The sequence below is a fragment of the Coniosporium apollinis genome (genome assembly GCF_000281105.1).
Source record: "Coniosporium apollinis CBS 100218 chromosome Unknown supercont1.17, whole genome shotgun sequence".
Classification (NCBI taxonomy): domain Eukaryota; kingdom Fungi; phylum Ascomycota; class Dothideomycetes; genus Coniosporium; species Coniosporium apollinis.
The window spans coordinates 434107-449416 of NW_006913279.1; the positions used below are offsets into that span (position 1 = coordinate 434107).

The 15310-nt window shown below is 54.9% G+C and overlaps 6 protein-coding genes across 6 annotated transcripts; 3 read left to right on the forward strand and 3 right to left on the reverse strand.

Annotated features, from left to right (window-relative positions):
• Positions 1-1722: 1722 nt before the first annotated feature.
• Positions 1723-3422, reverse strand: W97_04106 (uncharacterized protein; the record flags this gene model as incomplete). The annotated part of the gene is made up of 2 exons (XM_007781999.1): positions 1723-2260; positions 2332-3422. 2 exons carry the CDS (start codon positions 3420-3422, stop codon positions 1723-1725), a joined length of 1629 nt encoding a protein of 542 aa, XP_007780189.1.
• An 857-nt stretch (positions 3423-4279) lies between these two features.
• Positions 4280-5788, forward strand: W97_04107 (betaine-aldehyde dehydrogenase; the record flags this gene model as incomplete). The annotated part of the gene is made up of 1 exon (XM_007782000.1): positions 4280-5788. The coding sequence occupies one exon, from the start codon at positions 4280-4282 to the stop codon at positions 5786-5788; it is 1509 nt and encodes a 502-aa protein (XP_007780190.1).
• Positions 5789-7027: 1239 nt separating this feature from the next.
• W97_04108 (uncharacterized protein) lies at positions 7028-8428 on the reverse strand (the record flags this gene model as incomplete). The annotated part of the gene is made up of 6 exons (XM_007782001.1): positions 7028-7373; positions 7465-7625; positions 7708-7757; positions 7814-7895; positions 7955-8181; positions 8254-8428. 6 exons carry the CDS (start codon positions 8426-8428, stop codon positions 7028-7030), a joined length of 1041 nt encoding a protein of 346 aa, XP_007780191.1.
• Positions 8429-8887: 459 nt separating this feature from the next.
• Positions 8888-10290, forward strand: W97_04109 (uncharacterized protein; the record flags this gene model as incomplete). The annotated part of the gene is made up of 3 exons (XM_007782002.1): positions 8888-9855; positions 9914-10102; positions 10158-10290. 3 exons carry the CDS (start codon positions 8888-8890, stop codon positions 10288-10290), a joined length of 1290 nt encoding a protein of 429 aa, XP_007780192.1.
• Positions 10291-11158: 868 nt separating this feature from the next.
• On the forward strand, positions 11159-13053 carry W97_04110 (uncharacterized protein; the record flags this gene model as incomplete). The annotated part of the gene is made up of 3 exons (XM_007782003.1): positions 11159-12239; positions 12293-12633; positions 12694-13053. The coding sequence occupies 3 exons, from the start codon at positions 11159-11161 to the stop codon at positions 13051-13053; spliced, it is 1782 nt and encodes a 593-aa protein (XP_007780193.1).
• An 863-nt stretch (positions 13054-13916) lies between these two features.
• W97_04111 (uncharacterized protein) lies at positions 13917-14987 on the reverse strand (the record flags this gene model as incomplete). The annotated part of the gene is made up of 3 exons (XM_007782004.1): positions 13917-14105; positions 14168-14398; positions 14463-14987. 3 exons carry the CDS (start codon positions 14985-14987, stop codon positions 13917-13919), a joined length of 945 nt encoding a protein of 314 aa, XP_007780194.1.
• Positions 14988-15310: the final 323 nt, after the last annotated feature.

Consider the following 15310-nt stretch of genomic DNA (forward strand, 5'->3'; position numbering starts at 1 on the left):
CCAGTCTTGATGGCTCTCAGCCGGCATATTATAAGGCAAACTGCCATGGGCATTCGTAGTAATGACAGCACTTGCAACATGCCGCGAACCAGGCTGGTATGTGATGTCGTAATCTCGTTACTCGTCCACACAGATCTACCTCCTGTGTTGCAAGCGACGAAGAAGGAATAACATACATGAATCATGGGTCGGTGGATTGACACCCAATAAAATGGCCGAGCCGACTCGGTGAGCTGGACCACTGGATCATGCAAACAGTCGAGAAATACAGCCACCGCTCTCTAACGAGGTCAGAAGACAAATTACTCGCTATCAGCGGTATCGCTGAGGAGTATGAGAAACTCCTATGTGACGACCAGTATCTCGCTGGTCTATGGAGGTCTGACATCACTCAAGATCTGCTTTGGCACGTATGGGAATCCGGATGTAGGCGTCCTCCAAAGTACCGCGCCCCCTCCTGGTCATGGGCATCGGTGGACGGCCCCGTCAGGTTCGAGCGGATACGTAAAGAGCCTATGCTCAAGGTATGCGCTGCTCAGACCAAATTGGTATTCGACTTTGCCCCTTTTAGAGCTGTCTCTTCCAGATATATCAAGGCCCGAGGGCGTACGAAGCAAGCACAATGGGTAGAAGGGTTACGGCACTTTTGCAAGCTAAAAGATCCTTCCCTAAAATACCATGAGGATCTTGTCATGTTTGTTATTGCGGATACGGTTGATTGTATACCAGGCAGCAACTCAGACGATCCAGCTGTTGTCTGGTGCTTGGAAGTCGGACGTTATCCCCACTGCTCGAGGTACATAGACGAGGGAATACTTCTGGCACCTGTTGACCACGGTCGCTTCCGCCGGATAGGTTGGTTCAGAGCTGAGGTCTCCTCTGGCTCCAATACGTATATCTGTACCAAGCAAGGGAGCGGAGAGTGTTCGAAATAATCTTGGTTCGGTGGATGTGAAGCCCGGACGATTATTATTGTATAGCATTTAGCTCTCGATGGCCAATTCTGTATAAGAAGAGCTTCTTCAGCCTGCGCGGTCAGACTTGCAGACCTACAATGTTTATGTCTTTACGAGCATTGCAGAGACAGCTCATCTACAAGCGAGAGCTCAACACACACAGCAGTGAGTGTTCGCTAGTGGTCACCCACCTAACCACTAATCTACCAATACGAAGCTTGCGTATAGGTAGAATGCCCAGTTTGCTTTGATCCATGGCCGTATGTTTTGGTTTGCTATTTTTGTTCCAAAACATTAGGTATATCCCAGTCTGGTTAACAAAGGTCGCAAAGGGGTCGGGGTGCTGTAAATGGAGCACGGACTTCTCCACCACTCTTCCCACTAGGCCTTGCACTGAGTTCCTGGTGATAAAAACTCTTCTGTTGTTACCTCGAAAGAGGCCGACGGGCTTCGTCACCAAAAAGCCGCGGTAAGACTGGTGGGCGGCCGATGTTGTAACTTTCGCAGGCGGCGCAGGAGCCCTGGCACATTTCGTCTTTGCTTGCCTTGATACTAATTGTGTTGTCACTGCAGACATCTCGAGTCTCGTTTACGAACATTTCGAAGCCAAAAAGTCATCCCGTGCTTGTTAATCGAGCTATACGAGTACATGAGCACGCCAGCCTGATGCTCCAAAAAGCCTCATTGCTCCCAACACTCCAGAGCGCCAGCCAAAGCGATTAACATAACCGCAAACCGAGACTCCCCTTTTCAATCATCTTACTCTTTACAACCTCTCCCTCTGCAGCCCCTTCCACCCCCAACTCTCCGCAATCAGTTCCGCGGCCCTCTCCCCCACCCCTAGAACTGTCAACATCGGATTAATCGTCGTCATCTCCGGGAACACGCCCGCATCCGCAATTCTCACCCCCTTCAGCCCCCTAACCCTAAGCTCCGGATCCACAACCGCCATGCCATCCCTCCTCAAATCCCCCATCTTCGTCGTGCCAGCCGGATGGTAGACCGTATGCGCGACCCTCCTTCCATACTCGCTCAGCTCCTCGTCACTCTGCACCTCTGGGCCGGGCGCGACTTCGCGCTTCAGCCAGTCTGCGAAGGGGGACTGCTGCGCGATGCGACGAGCCGCTCTAAGGCCTGCGACTAGGGTTGCGGCATCGTAGCCTTCGGGGTCTGTAAAGTAGCGGAAGTCGAGCGCGGGTTTAACCGTGGGGGAGGAGGAGGTCAGGTAGATACGGCCGCGGGAGCGGGGCCGCGGGATGTTGGGTGTCATGCAGAAGGCGTCGATGGGGGTGTCGTAGCCGAGTCTGTGCGGGTGTTAGTGAGGGTGGTGGGCGAAGGGAGCGGGTAAGGAAGAGGGGGATAAGAAGGACCGTACCGAGCGGTGTTGAGGCAGAAGGGGATCTGGTAGCAATGCATCATCACATCCGCAATATCTCCATCCTTGCCAGCCGCGTTCGGAGGTTCTCGCCGGAGGAAGATCCCCGCATCCGAGTCCATAGTCGTTTGGTTCAACGGCACCGGCTTGTTCAGCTCCCAGAGAATGATGGTCTCAGGATGGTCGAGCAGGTTTTCGCCAACGCCCGGTATATCTCTCACCACGGGGATTCCAAGGTCTTCAAGCTGCCTCTTCGGGCCCAGCCCGGAGAGCAGCATCAGCCTGGGTGTGTCCACCGCGCCGGCGCAGAGGATGGTTTCGGCCTTCGCGGTCAGCGTCCGCTTTTCGCCGTTCTGCGGTGTTATGTTTACGCCCGTGACACCATCGCCGGAGACGTTGATCTTCGAGACCCAGGCGTTGGTAAGGATAGTAAGATTTTTTCTCTTCTCTTCGCCCCGCAGGATAGGATGGATATACGCCACCGAGGCGCTGCTCCTACGGCCATCATCCGGGTTGTAGGCCACGGAGAAGAACCCAACACCCTGCTTCAGCGCACCCTTCGTCTTAATCTCGTGATTGAAATCATGAATAACGGGAATGTCCATAGCGGTCGAGCAGGACTGTACCCAATCCTTGCAAAGTTGGTTCCTATGCCGGTCATGTACGGGCTGAATCGTGTTGCGCAGGTTGTCCAGTACGCGCATGAAGGTCTTGAAGCTCCACCCCGTGCACCCGGCCGCTTCCCATAACTGACAGTCGTACTCGAACGGCCGGAAGGATATTAACGTATTGTGGCTCGAGCAGCCGCCCAGCACTTTGGCGCGCGAGTGGCGGATGTGCGAGTTGCCCATCGGCTGCTCTGTTGTGGTATAATCGTAGTCGAGCTCGCCGCCGAGGAGGCTGAGCCAGTCCTTGAGGAGAAGGACTCGGTCGTCCATGAAGTCCGAGGGGCCGGCTTCGATCAGGAGCACACGCTTGTTAGGTAGGTACTCGGTGAGGCGGCTGGCGATGACACACCCGGCGGTACCGCCACCTACGATGATGAAGTCGTAGGCATCAGAGTCCGCTGCAGGCAAGTTGACTGTGGTCATGGTGGGCAGAGATGGAGAGTTGAAGCTCGAGAGATGTTGAATGTCCCAAAAGCATCAAATGCAATGATGCGGATACGTGCAGTATTGACGTAAGGAAAGACCGCAGGCGGAGGGGTAAAGAAACAGACAGAGGGGTTCAGACGGAGAGGAATGAAGCTGAACAGAGTTTGAATGATGATAGCGCGAAGTTCAGGAGCTGGTACACTATTTACCCTACCTGCCGCTATCTGGCTAGAGCTGTCGTTACAGAGCAAACTCTGCAACGAGCTCCACTGCCTTTATAGTCCAGTTCTCGCAAAAAGTTCTGCCCCGAGTTGGTAATCCCTCTCGGCAGCGTCGGCGTCGGCTGGCGACGGCCCTACGGTTTCATGCTGCAGGGAGACACGCTAAAAACGCGCTTGAAGACGCCAGAAACGTGTGAAGAACGCCCCGAAACCTGGGCTGAAGATGCCCCTAAGCCTCGAGAGGTGATGGTTTCCTGGGGCCGCTTGGGCGGTCAACGGCAGATCAACGGCTGGCGGGGGGTAGTGACATCTTTTTGAGGTGAAAATGGCAGCGCGATCCCGTCTGCAGGCGTGTGCAGCACCAATCCCCGTAAAACACCAGGCCGAGAGTATTGGATGTGATAAGAGAGTGTCCTGCCGCATACATCGCGGGAAGTCCGATAATCAGATATCATCAAGACCCATTGAGCTGTCTACTGAGGAGATTTCCTAGTGGCAGGGCCCCCCACCATCAGTCGCAAGAGGCTGCTCCAAAGCCTGCTCCGAAGCCTGCTCCATCATCCACCCTCTCAGGCCATAGCTCGCTGAGCCACCAGCTTCCTACACTTTACTAGCAACCATTCAGCCTCCATAATGTCAGACCTCCCATACCCCACCCGCCAGAACTACTGGAACGGCCGCCCACAACCCTCCTCCTCCACGGCCTTCCAAACCATCGACCCCTCCACCGCCAAACCCCTCGCAGACGTCCACACGGCCTCCCACGCCGACATCGACGCTGCGATCGCCTCCGCTGCCTCCGCCTTCCCCTCCTGGTCCACCACTCCTCCCACCCAGCGTGCGCGCATCCTCCTCGCCGCCGTCGCCCTCCTCCGCGCGCGCAACGATGAGCTCGCCCGCGTCGAAACCCACGACACCGGCAAACCCTTCAGCGAGACCAGCACCGTAGATGTAGTCACCGGCACCGACGTGCTGGAGTACTTCGCGCACCTCGTCGCGGGCGGGGGTCTGAACGGCGAAACTACGCAGCTGCGGCCGGACGCATGGGTCTATACGCGCAAGGAGGCGCTGGGCGTGTGCGTGGGCATAGGGGCCTGGAACTACCCCCTCCAGATCGCGCTGTGGAAGGCTGCGCCGTGCCTTGCGGCGGGGAATTGCATGGTCTATAAGCCCAGCGAGGTCACGCCGCTGCATGGGATGTTGCTTGCGCAGGTGTTTAGCGAGGCGGGACTCCCGGATGGGGTGTTCAACATCGTGAATGGGGGTGGGGAGGTCGGCGCGTATTTGACTGCTCATCCCAGCGTGGCAAAGGTCAGTTTTACGGGGCAGGTGGCTACGGGGCAGAAGGTCGCGGCTAGTGCGGCGGGGGGGATGAAGTATGTGACCATGGAGCTTGGGGGCAAGAGTCCGCTGCTGGTTCTTGAGGACTGCGAGGTTGAGAACGCGGTTGATGGGGCCATGATGGCGAATTTCTTCTCGACGGGGCAGGTATGCACGAATGGGACAAGGGTCTTTGTGCCGGAGGGCATGAAGGAGAGGTTTGAGAAGAAGCTACTGGAGAAGATGGAGTATATTCGGGCAGGCGACGTCATGGACCACAATACGAACTTCGGACCTTTAGTAGGCAAGGTGCATTACGAGAAGGTGATGGGCTACATCAAGCACGGTGTGGAAGCCGACAAGGCGAAGCTCCTGTATGGCGGTCCGGAGAAGCCAGTCTTCCCTGACGGCACGGCCGAGGCGCTCAAACAGGGCTTCTGGGTGAGGCCGACCATCTTCACAGACTGCACGGACGACATGCGAATAGTACGGGAGGAGATCTTCGGGCCCGTCATGACCATCCTGACCTACAAGACCGTGGAGGAAGCGATAGAGAGAGCAAACGATACAAGCTTAGGGCTTGCGGCAGGCATATTCACACGAGATCTCAACCTGGCCCATACGGTGGTTGCACAGCTACAGGCGGGTATCACGTGGATTAACAGCTGGGGCGAGAGCCCGGCAGAGATGAGTGTTGGTGGCTGGAAGCAGAGCGGTGTCGGGGTTGAAAACGGCAGGAGAGGGATCGAGGCGTGGGTGAGGAACAAAAGCACACTGGTGGATATGAGCGGGAGTGTTGCGAGCGTGTTTTCAAAGCTGTAAGGCAGAATCGTCAAGAGTATTGGGTCAACGCTCGAACTTTCAACAGGTACGAACCATCCCGCGTCGTCTTATAATCCGTACCGGGTGCCAATCGAGATATCAACTCAGGACTGCAAGATACGTAAGCGATTTCGAAGCTCCCAACGAGTATAAGATCTATTGGTCGAGGAAGGAAAATTTACGACCGGATCTCAGCCGTTGCATGCAGAAAAGCAAGGTAATATGGGCTTTCAAGCCGCTTCTCAGCCAGCCGCTCCTCAGACGCAAACATCTCCTCAGGCGCAAACCGCTCACTTGGGTTGCATGCTTCCGTTGATGGATTAGCCTAAATGGCAGGATCCCAACCATGCCCGCACCGGCTGACATGAGATTCGATCCGTCGTGAGTAGGCGGGAGGTTCCAGCAGCTGTAACCGCTCGTCCTCTGATATCATCCAAAGTGAATGTCACTTTCACTCAATGGCCTGTGCACAACAATCCGACCGTGAACGCGGCAGCGAATAATCCTACCTGTCTGCTGAGTGAATCAACTCACCGGCATGGAAGGAAATTGGTTCAGAGGACGTAATCACTGCAAACCTATATGGACAGCAGACTGAGTGAGTTTAACGGCACCGCCATTTCCTTTGTAGTAGCACATCCGTCAATATGCTGGAGGCTCTTCGGCGCAACTTCACTAAAATATCTAGATAGTCAAGAGGTCTCTGCAATGTCTTGTGTCGAGCACTCGCGCTCTCCCTCTTCACGCTTGTTTACCTCAAAACTTTTAGCGTGCCTATGTATCTGTCTCAGGTGATCTGCGCCAGTAGCACGAAGCCCTCCACGGTCAAGAATCTTGCTTCCGGTACAGCGGTCATAGTATCGCGCAGAGATTTGCATCTGCCCTTCAGGATCGGAATGTGAAGCGCAGTATTGTCGTGTCTTTGGTCTGCTTCGCTACATCACTGCTTTGATGGCTGTCGGGAGAGTCATGGCGGAATGGATGTGCTGCGAAGACCGGCCTTGGCTGTCACTGTGAAGAGCGGGGACTGTGATTGGGCGTGAGACCTTCTCTCTGATACTTCATAGCACAATCCGTTGAACTATTAGAGTCTCATTCTCAAGCCTCTTGATAATATACCAGATGAGCCAGCCGCCAAAGCAGCCTGTTATAACCATGCTCTTCCACATATCCGAGAACCCTCCCCCCAAAAAGACGAACAGACCTGATTTGCCAGATACCCAGCTCCCAGCCCTCCCCTCAAAACACCGCAATAGCTCCCGGCGGACTCCCCACACCCCCCTTAACATGCAACGGCGCGCTCGTCAAAAAGAAGCTCCACCGCCCATTCTTCTCACAGATTTTACTCAGCTCTTCCAGATCCCACATCTCGCCAATCGGCGTGCCCCACTGCACCAGCAGCCATTCGTGCAGGCACCACCCGGCCTCCATTGGCGGGGGCCATGCCTCGAAGGCCACGGTATCACCGGCCACGGCGGCGAAGTGCCTGTCGTAGAGCCAGCGGACGGTCTCCTCGCTATTTTGGACGCCGATGGCAACGCTGTTGTCTTGGGTGCCGCGTTTGCGGTCTTCGGGGGAGGCGAAGCTGGATTGGGGGTGTTAGCAAGCCGATTTCAAGCTCAGATTATGTTTGTTGATGTTGGGTGACGGAGGGGTAGCTGAGGATGCGAGCATACTTGTGCCAGCGCACGTAGCCACTGCGGACTAGAAGGATGTCGCCTGGTCGCGTCGTTGTGCCTTGCCACTTGAGCGTCTCCTCGAGCTCCTTGGCTGGTATCTCATGTCGGGATACCGGCGATGGGGGCTCTTTGCCGTTCTTCTGCTCGTACCACCGGAGCTGTGTTTTCACTATCAGCGAGCGTCTTTCGAAGGCACTCAACACTGCATTGGCCCATAGTGATAGAACAAGGGGTGATTACCCAGTCAACGAGCACACCACGCCCAACGATACCGCCTCGCTCGCACCAATCTGCGCTGTTGTTAGCTTCGAGGTGATTATCCACGCTGAATTCGGCAAGCACATACTGTGGATGCCGTTGGTGACGGACTTGGTTGCCTCCTGATGCGATAGGCCATTGTAGTACATGCCCGTCTTCTGGTGAGCGAACTGCAAACCTGGTGTTAGCAGCAGTCGCAACTCCAGTCTTACATTCCCATGTCACGCACATGCTTCAAGCTGTCCCACTGCGAGCCGCTCTGCGTATTGATATAGACCTCATCATCCAGCGCACTGAACCCCAGGGGTGCCAGGTCCACGACCTTCTGCTCGAACGGCTTGCGGCCGAAGCCCGGGAACTGGACGTTCTCAAGACACCAGTCCAGCTGGACGTGCTCGCCCGTGGTGATCTCACGGCTGGCTTCTCGGACGACGTCTTTAGTCAGGAGGTTGAGAGCTGGATATAGGAGTCAGCGCTGAGTGCTGGCGGGCGAGATAGGGTAACGGAAGGGGGAAGGAGGAGACTGACTCCCAACCTCATCTTTCTTGCCCTCCGTGTCGAAGAGACCCCAGATGCATCCCTGCGGTTGCCCTTCGACCTTTGGCAGGTCGTCGAATGCTGGGAATACTTGGGATGAGCCGCCGGTGAGCGTAGATGCTAAAGCGGACAGCCGATTCTGCGCGGTTTTCAGGGCGTTTGACATCTTGACCTGCGAGATTGGTACAGCGGGCTGTAGAGGCTGGAGCTGTATGCGGTTGAGCGACACATCGTGAAGCTGTCCTGGCGGAGTTAAGAAATGCAATGGCTTGACCGAGGTCAACCCCTCCTGATGCGGTATCCGGCGGGCCTCTGGTGGTGGCGCTAGCTCCTGGCACTCCACGATCGATCCACCGAATGATACGACAGCATTGAAGCCATCGCTGGAGGTTGTGCGCCTTCCGATGACCAGAGTTGTGGTTCAAAACGCCAAAACGTGGGGTAGCTCGGTGCTGACTGAATGGCTTTGGCTGCCCCGCGATGGAATTAGAAATGCATTTATATCCAGTAACAACAGATGTTAAACTGCTTCTGAATGACCTGATATATATCGAAGCCACTGAATGTTACTATTGAGAATCTACAAGACATTAAATCGGAGTTAGAATTACTCGACAAACGCGCAATGTCTATACAACAAGTCCAGTCACGCGGCATATATCATGGCCTGCCAGTGTTTCCAGACGACATAGAAGGCCTCACAGCAATAATCACGGGCGCCAACGGCATCTCTGGCCAACACATGCTGCGTGTCCTCGCGCAATCTCCGGAGCGCTGGTCAAAGATATACTGCCTTTCTCGCCGGCCGCCAGCAATACCGGGTGGTTTGCCATCAAACGCCAAACACATCCCATTGGACTTCCTAAAAGAGCCCCAAGAGATTGCCGACGTTCTGAAAAAAGAAGACGTCAAGGCTGACTATGTCTTCTTCTACTCTTACATCCAAGTCGAGCCGAAGGAAGGCCAGGGGTTGTGGTCGAATGCGGAGGAGATGTGCGAAGTAAACACCAAGCTGCTCCGTAACTTCCTCGAAGCGCTGCCGTTGGCGTCGGTCAAGCCTCGCCGCATCATGCTGCAGACGGGCGCGAAGCACTACGGCTTGCATCTAGGCCCTACGTCAGTGCCACAGGAAGAGACTGACCCGCGAGTCCTCATTGAGCCGAACTTCTATTATCCCCAAGAGGACCTCCTATTCGACTACTGCAAGCAGCACGGCATCGGCTGGAATGTTGCACGGCCGTCGTTCATCCTCGGCGCAGTTCCAGACGCTGCCATGAATGTCTGCTATCCGCTCGCTGTGTACGCATCGGTGTGCAAACACATGGGTCAACCCCTGGATTTCCCATATGATCTGCATTCCTGGGAGACACCGCAGGATCAGAGTAGTGCGATGATGAACGGTTACCTCGAAGAGTGGGCCGTCCTGACTGATGCCGCCGAGAATGAAGCCTTCAATGCTTGCGATGTCAGCGCGTTCACTTGGGGGAAGTTCTGGCAGAAGATGGCGGGTTGGTATGGCATCGAGTATAAGAGACCGGATCCTGATGCCGAGTACCGCGAGTTCACGGTACCGAGGAAAGAGACACCTCGAGGGTGAGCACAATCCTAAGGCAGCATGGAGGTACGTATAAGCCTGCTAACAGCTTTTCAGCTTCGGACCGCAGTCCACCGTCCGCAGCACATTCTCCTTCGTCGAATGGGCGAACCGCCCGGAGGTGCAAAAAGCATGGACCGAACTGGCCGAGGAGCATGACCTCGTCGAGAAGAAGTTCAGAGACATTGAGCGCATCTTCTCGTTCACAGACGCGGCCGTCTCAAATGGAATCATGATGAATTTTAGGTAAATTTCGTGTTCCTTGAATACTCGAGCATCCAAGTGCTGATATCTCCTGCAGCATGGACAAAGCCCATAGACTTGGGTTCCACGGTTCGGTTAGCTCTTCGCAGTGTATCCTGGAGGTGTTCAATGACTTCGCGAAGCTGAAAATGATCCCGCCGGTACCCATGGTGGATGTTAGATTTGTTTAGGATCAATGCTAGAGCCTCTCTAGGTATGTTATTCTATACGGACTTACAAGATGACGAAAAGGACTGTCATGAAGAAGGGTGCTGCTGGAGTACAAAGCGGGTCGCCGATGCGGCCTTCATAGGAGCACTTCTTTGGAGATCAACGGGCACAAACCTCTCGTAACAGACCTCGAAAGACCAAAGGCCTCCCTTTCATCCCTTCGAGTATCCTATTGTCAAGTGACTTGTTCACTGTGATACGTGACTTGCCACTGGAGGCTGCACAAGGCCTGCCCGCAATGAGGAAGGCGGCATCCCGCTGCTACATTCTTGTACTTGGAATATCTAATTCTGACCGGGCCGTACCTACTTCTTCCTTTCATATGTTGGTGGTGATTTTGGTCGAAAGAAGCTTGAATATGCTTCATGTTGAAATGGCATGGAGATGGAGATGGCGCTTTACCGTGATCGGACTTGCCTCTTGGCGGCCTAGGAACCCCGTACTTGGGTTAATTCCCATATCTGTTCGCACTCTTCAACCGTCACGCTTGTTCACCGTTACTGGGGCTCACACTGAGTTCACAAGGCTTCGTGGTCATGCAATATTTTGGCGCGTTCTGATCACGCGCTTTGTCACCTTACGCCTGTCCACCAGTGGAGCCTTGTGCTCGATCGTTCCCGCACCGTGGATAGCTTCTGACAACCTTGGACACCTTAGCAGAGCCCTCGGTCACTCACAGACGCCAAAGATTAAACGAAGTTTGCAGGCTCGTATCGGGGTGCCTTCATAGCCTTTGGAAACTGGCCTCCTTAATCGCTTCAATATCCGCTTTCACCGACTCTTCAACAGCCGGGGGTCTTCGCACCTCGACCCCACAGCTCTCTCACGATGCCATGCTTCCACGGCTTAGCCGTCAGCATCCACACGCCTGACGGCCCTTTGCCCGAGTACTCTATCCAGAAACAGTCAAAATTCCACCGTATCACCTCCTACATACCCGTCCCTCCGGCAAAGGTCCCAGAGCGTTCGACCACCAACAAGCCCGAGCAGTCGACTTTTGCTATCTCCATCACCCTTCTGACACCGGGCCAGAACGTCCCATATTCCACGCCGAAACCGACTCCTGAAGACCCCTACCCACGCCCGAAAATTGTCGGCGGACTTCCAGGATACGGGGGAGAGCGAGGGAAGTACGGACCAGTCATCGGACCCTACATACCTCTGACACAGTCATCGAACGAGACGATCGCGGCATACATATATTTCGATGGGCGGGCGAAAGAGGAAGTGGCTACACTACTCCGACGTGGGGAAGAGACTTGGGTGAACTCGCGATGGGTCAGTGTACCCGAATCGGAAGGCGGCGGGCTCGCGGAGAGAGAGTTCTTATTCCGGGAAGTTGGGCTAGAGCGCTGGTTAAACGGCTTGGATCTTGAGGGCAAGGATAAAGACATAGCTGCCAGGATCGAGCGGCGGCGGCAGCGGCTGGACAGGAAGAGGCGGCAGAAGAAAGAAGCGAAAGGAAGCGACGAGGATAATGATAGCGACGTGGGTGGTCGTAGGGGTAAGCCGCTCGACCGAAACGGGGTGTTGCGGTATGGTGAAGACAAGGCTGCGCCTGTGGAGAGCCTCTCAGGAGACGAAGGATTGTTCACATCAGACTCGGATTCGGGTGATGAGCCCCCGATGCCCGAGGCTGCCGGTCAGATCAAAGTCGCGCTATACCGCGTGCTTGCCTCCGGCGAGATTAAGAAAGGAGAATATTCGCCGCAATTCGACGCACATGATGACGACGAGAATTCAGCGCGAGATGGGGACGGAGGCAACGGAGACGCAGACATCGACCACACCACGAGCTTCGCTAAGCCGAAGACTCTTGATCCCAAATCTATCAGCACACAGACGGTTACAGGCATAGACCCTCCAAATAAGCCATACGCTGTTTTCACTTTCCTGTACAGAGGCGAACGTAAGATCACAATCCGACCCTAGACTAGCGCTTGGAGAGCTGACAGTAAACAGGACAACTAAGAAAGATGGGCATCCTTCAAATTCCAGCCACAGAGCAGAAGACCCCCGCATCCGCAAAGCGAAAATCCGTAGGCCTAGACTTTAGCAGCATCAAACCATTGAATTCTAGCGGTACGAAGAACTTCGCCGGCTACCGAGAGCCCTCAGGGACAAAAGCCAAGCCTAGCAAGAAGAACGGCGACGGCATGATGGACAGCGACATCGAGGATGATGACGAGCAAATTATCGAAGATGCAGATGATGTCGACATCAAGACGGAAGACAAGGGGCTGTTGTCGCCAGAAGACGCTATGCGGCAAGGCGAGATTGCCGAAGGGGTGCGGAAGATGAAGGTATGATCATATCGAATCGAATGCAATATCTGGCGACAAGCTGACTACTCCTTTCAACAGCTCAAACGCCAGCACTCAGCCGAGCCACTTAATGCCGCATCTCCAACGCCTAAGAAAGCCTCATCATCGAACAGTCCAACTGCAACCGGCTCAGGTACACCTCTGTCCGCAAGCCCGAACCCCGCTACCCTCACAACCTCAACGTCAGCGCTCGTAGATGTACCCGGCCCGCTAAGCACAAAGCTGGACCTTCCACCCGATGGCATCGTCGCCAGCCCCTTCAAGAAGCAGCGAGCGAGTCTGCCAGGCTTTGACGAGAGCGTCAGAAAGAGTCTTGCGGAATCACTCGCCGCAAGCGCTGTACAAGAAGAACCGAGCCAAGTGGTCAAGGCGGAGATGGATGAGGACGAGGAGTTGTGACTTTTGCACGTGCAGCGATGTCTTGGCTGATAGCGTAATCAGGGCAGTCGTTGGACGCTCCTGGTATCGCGGTTCTACGCCTATGTGGCCGGAGCACGACTGATGGCGCGGTGGTTGGAAGCTGCTGTGCAGCACGCGCCAGGCGGAAAATCCGCGCACAGAGGTCTGTGCGAGGTTCGCTCTCACCAGCACGGAGGACACGTAGCCTATAGGGAGCACTTCTTTGCGAACATCAACCGGCAGGTCGTCAAGCTCTGCTGTTGGCATCAGTACCTGTACCACTAACATACTTACCCGGCGTCATCAGAGCTTTGGATAGCAAGGGGGAGGCGGAAAGCAGCCGTTTTGGCATGTATGGTGTGTGTTAGTTGTCTTGACGGGCTACTAGACAGCCCGATTGCAAATATACACGTTTTCGTTGCGAGTGTTACTTATTCATGCCCAGTTACGTTGGGCGAATGGGTTTCGGCAGCTTCAAGCCTATACCTCAATGCTCATACTAGCTCACATCTGCCTCTTCAGTTCCGTTAGTGTGTGACTTCAATGAATCTCGCAGCAATCGCCTTGGAATCTTTACTCGCCGCTCCATAGAAGCAGCACGTGAAGTGGGTTTACGCGCTGGAAGATCAGCCTTAAAGTATCCAGGAATGCAACTCATGCGTACACAAATAGCTCTCGTAAGACCCTAGGGACGAGTGTCAAGGAAGGCGCTGCAGAGGTGAATGAGTTATATGCTGCCAATATAAGCAAACCAAGATAGGGATGCAAAATCGGGTATCAGTATCATACACCACGCACTTTACAGACACTTCATAAGGTTTAGAGTCCCAGCTCCCTGTAAACAAACTCGACGCCCGGCACGCTCAATACCACATCCCACCCAGCAGCGGCCGGTGGGAGACCGGATCACGCAGTCCGTGCTGGTAGTCAAATGCTTTGAGCAACCCCACCAGATGCGCGAACGCAGCCAGTACCACCAACACATGGAAGATCTGGTGCGAGCTGCCCCAGATATCGAAGCGGCCCGGCCGCAGCCGCTCCGGAATACGGGCCTGTTGAGCATCAGCCTCCCTACAATCCTCCCGGCTGTGCGCATGTGGAGCAGTAGACTCACAGCATAAATGGCCGCGCCGGCAATATACAGCGCCCCTTGCAAGACCAGCCACGAAAGGCCGATCGAGAGGTTGAACTGGCGCAGGCCGTAAAGCCTTGACCCGTGCAGGACAGGAATAATGGCCGAGAGGCCCATCGCTACAAACAGCCCTGCGCGCAGCGGCCGCCATTCAGAGGTGCGGAATCTGGGCGACACACAGACTATGCCGCAGCCTGCGCCTATGCTCGTGATCTACTCTCGTCAGCCCCTCTTGTGGCTCGTATGTTAGTGGAGGCGGTACATGAACAGTACGCACCATAGTCCAGTAGCCGCCAATGAACTGCGGATCCGCCTGAAACCCGTAGTAGATGCTCGGGATAAAACTACCCCAGATCAAGAAAACGATGCCGAGGTAGTCGAGCTTGTTGCCAAAGCTCTGCACAATCTCTGAATGGTTTGATATCGTGTGGTACGTCGCCGAGATGCCTAGACATGCGGCGGCGCCGAAGAAGAAGCAGCTGAAGACTAGCACGTCGTCTTTGCCTGCGAGCGAGTAGCGGGGCTGCAGCTGGTGGTAGAGCGGGAAAATGCTCGCGATGGCGAGAAGAGCGCCGATGAGATGCGTGTAGATGTTTACGGTCTCGTTGTGCAGGTAGCCGAGACTGGAGGCGGATTTGAGGTAGGAGTTTGAGGCTGGTCGGTAGCCGCTGTGGATGTGTTGGTTGTCTTGCTGCCAGGGGGCGATTTCGTGCCAGAGTAGCGTCAATCTCTTCTCTGTTTTCTTTTCCAAGGTTGAAGTTTCCGCTACGGCCCCCTTGGTGACGTTCTTGGCGGTCTCCATCTTGTTATAGCTAGTATGGAAAGGCTCTTGACAAACGACCAAAACAGACTCGGAGGACTTAATCTTGAAAGGGTAGACGGTGGTCCCTTTACAACGCTAGAGAATGCTTCTCAGATCTCCTTCAAAGAGAGGAGGAGGTTGAAAGTCTTAGACGTTCAGAGATTTACCGTCTGAGTTGGTGGCGGTGCAAGACGAATGTATTTATATACACATCACTACAACTTCAGCCATTGCAATTGACTGACATTCGACTGCCCATCACTGCATCAGGAGATTCAATGCCTTTTGATGGGCGTTGGGGCACTTGTGAAGACCCCGGATGC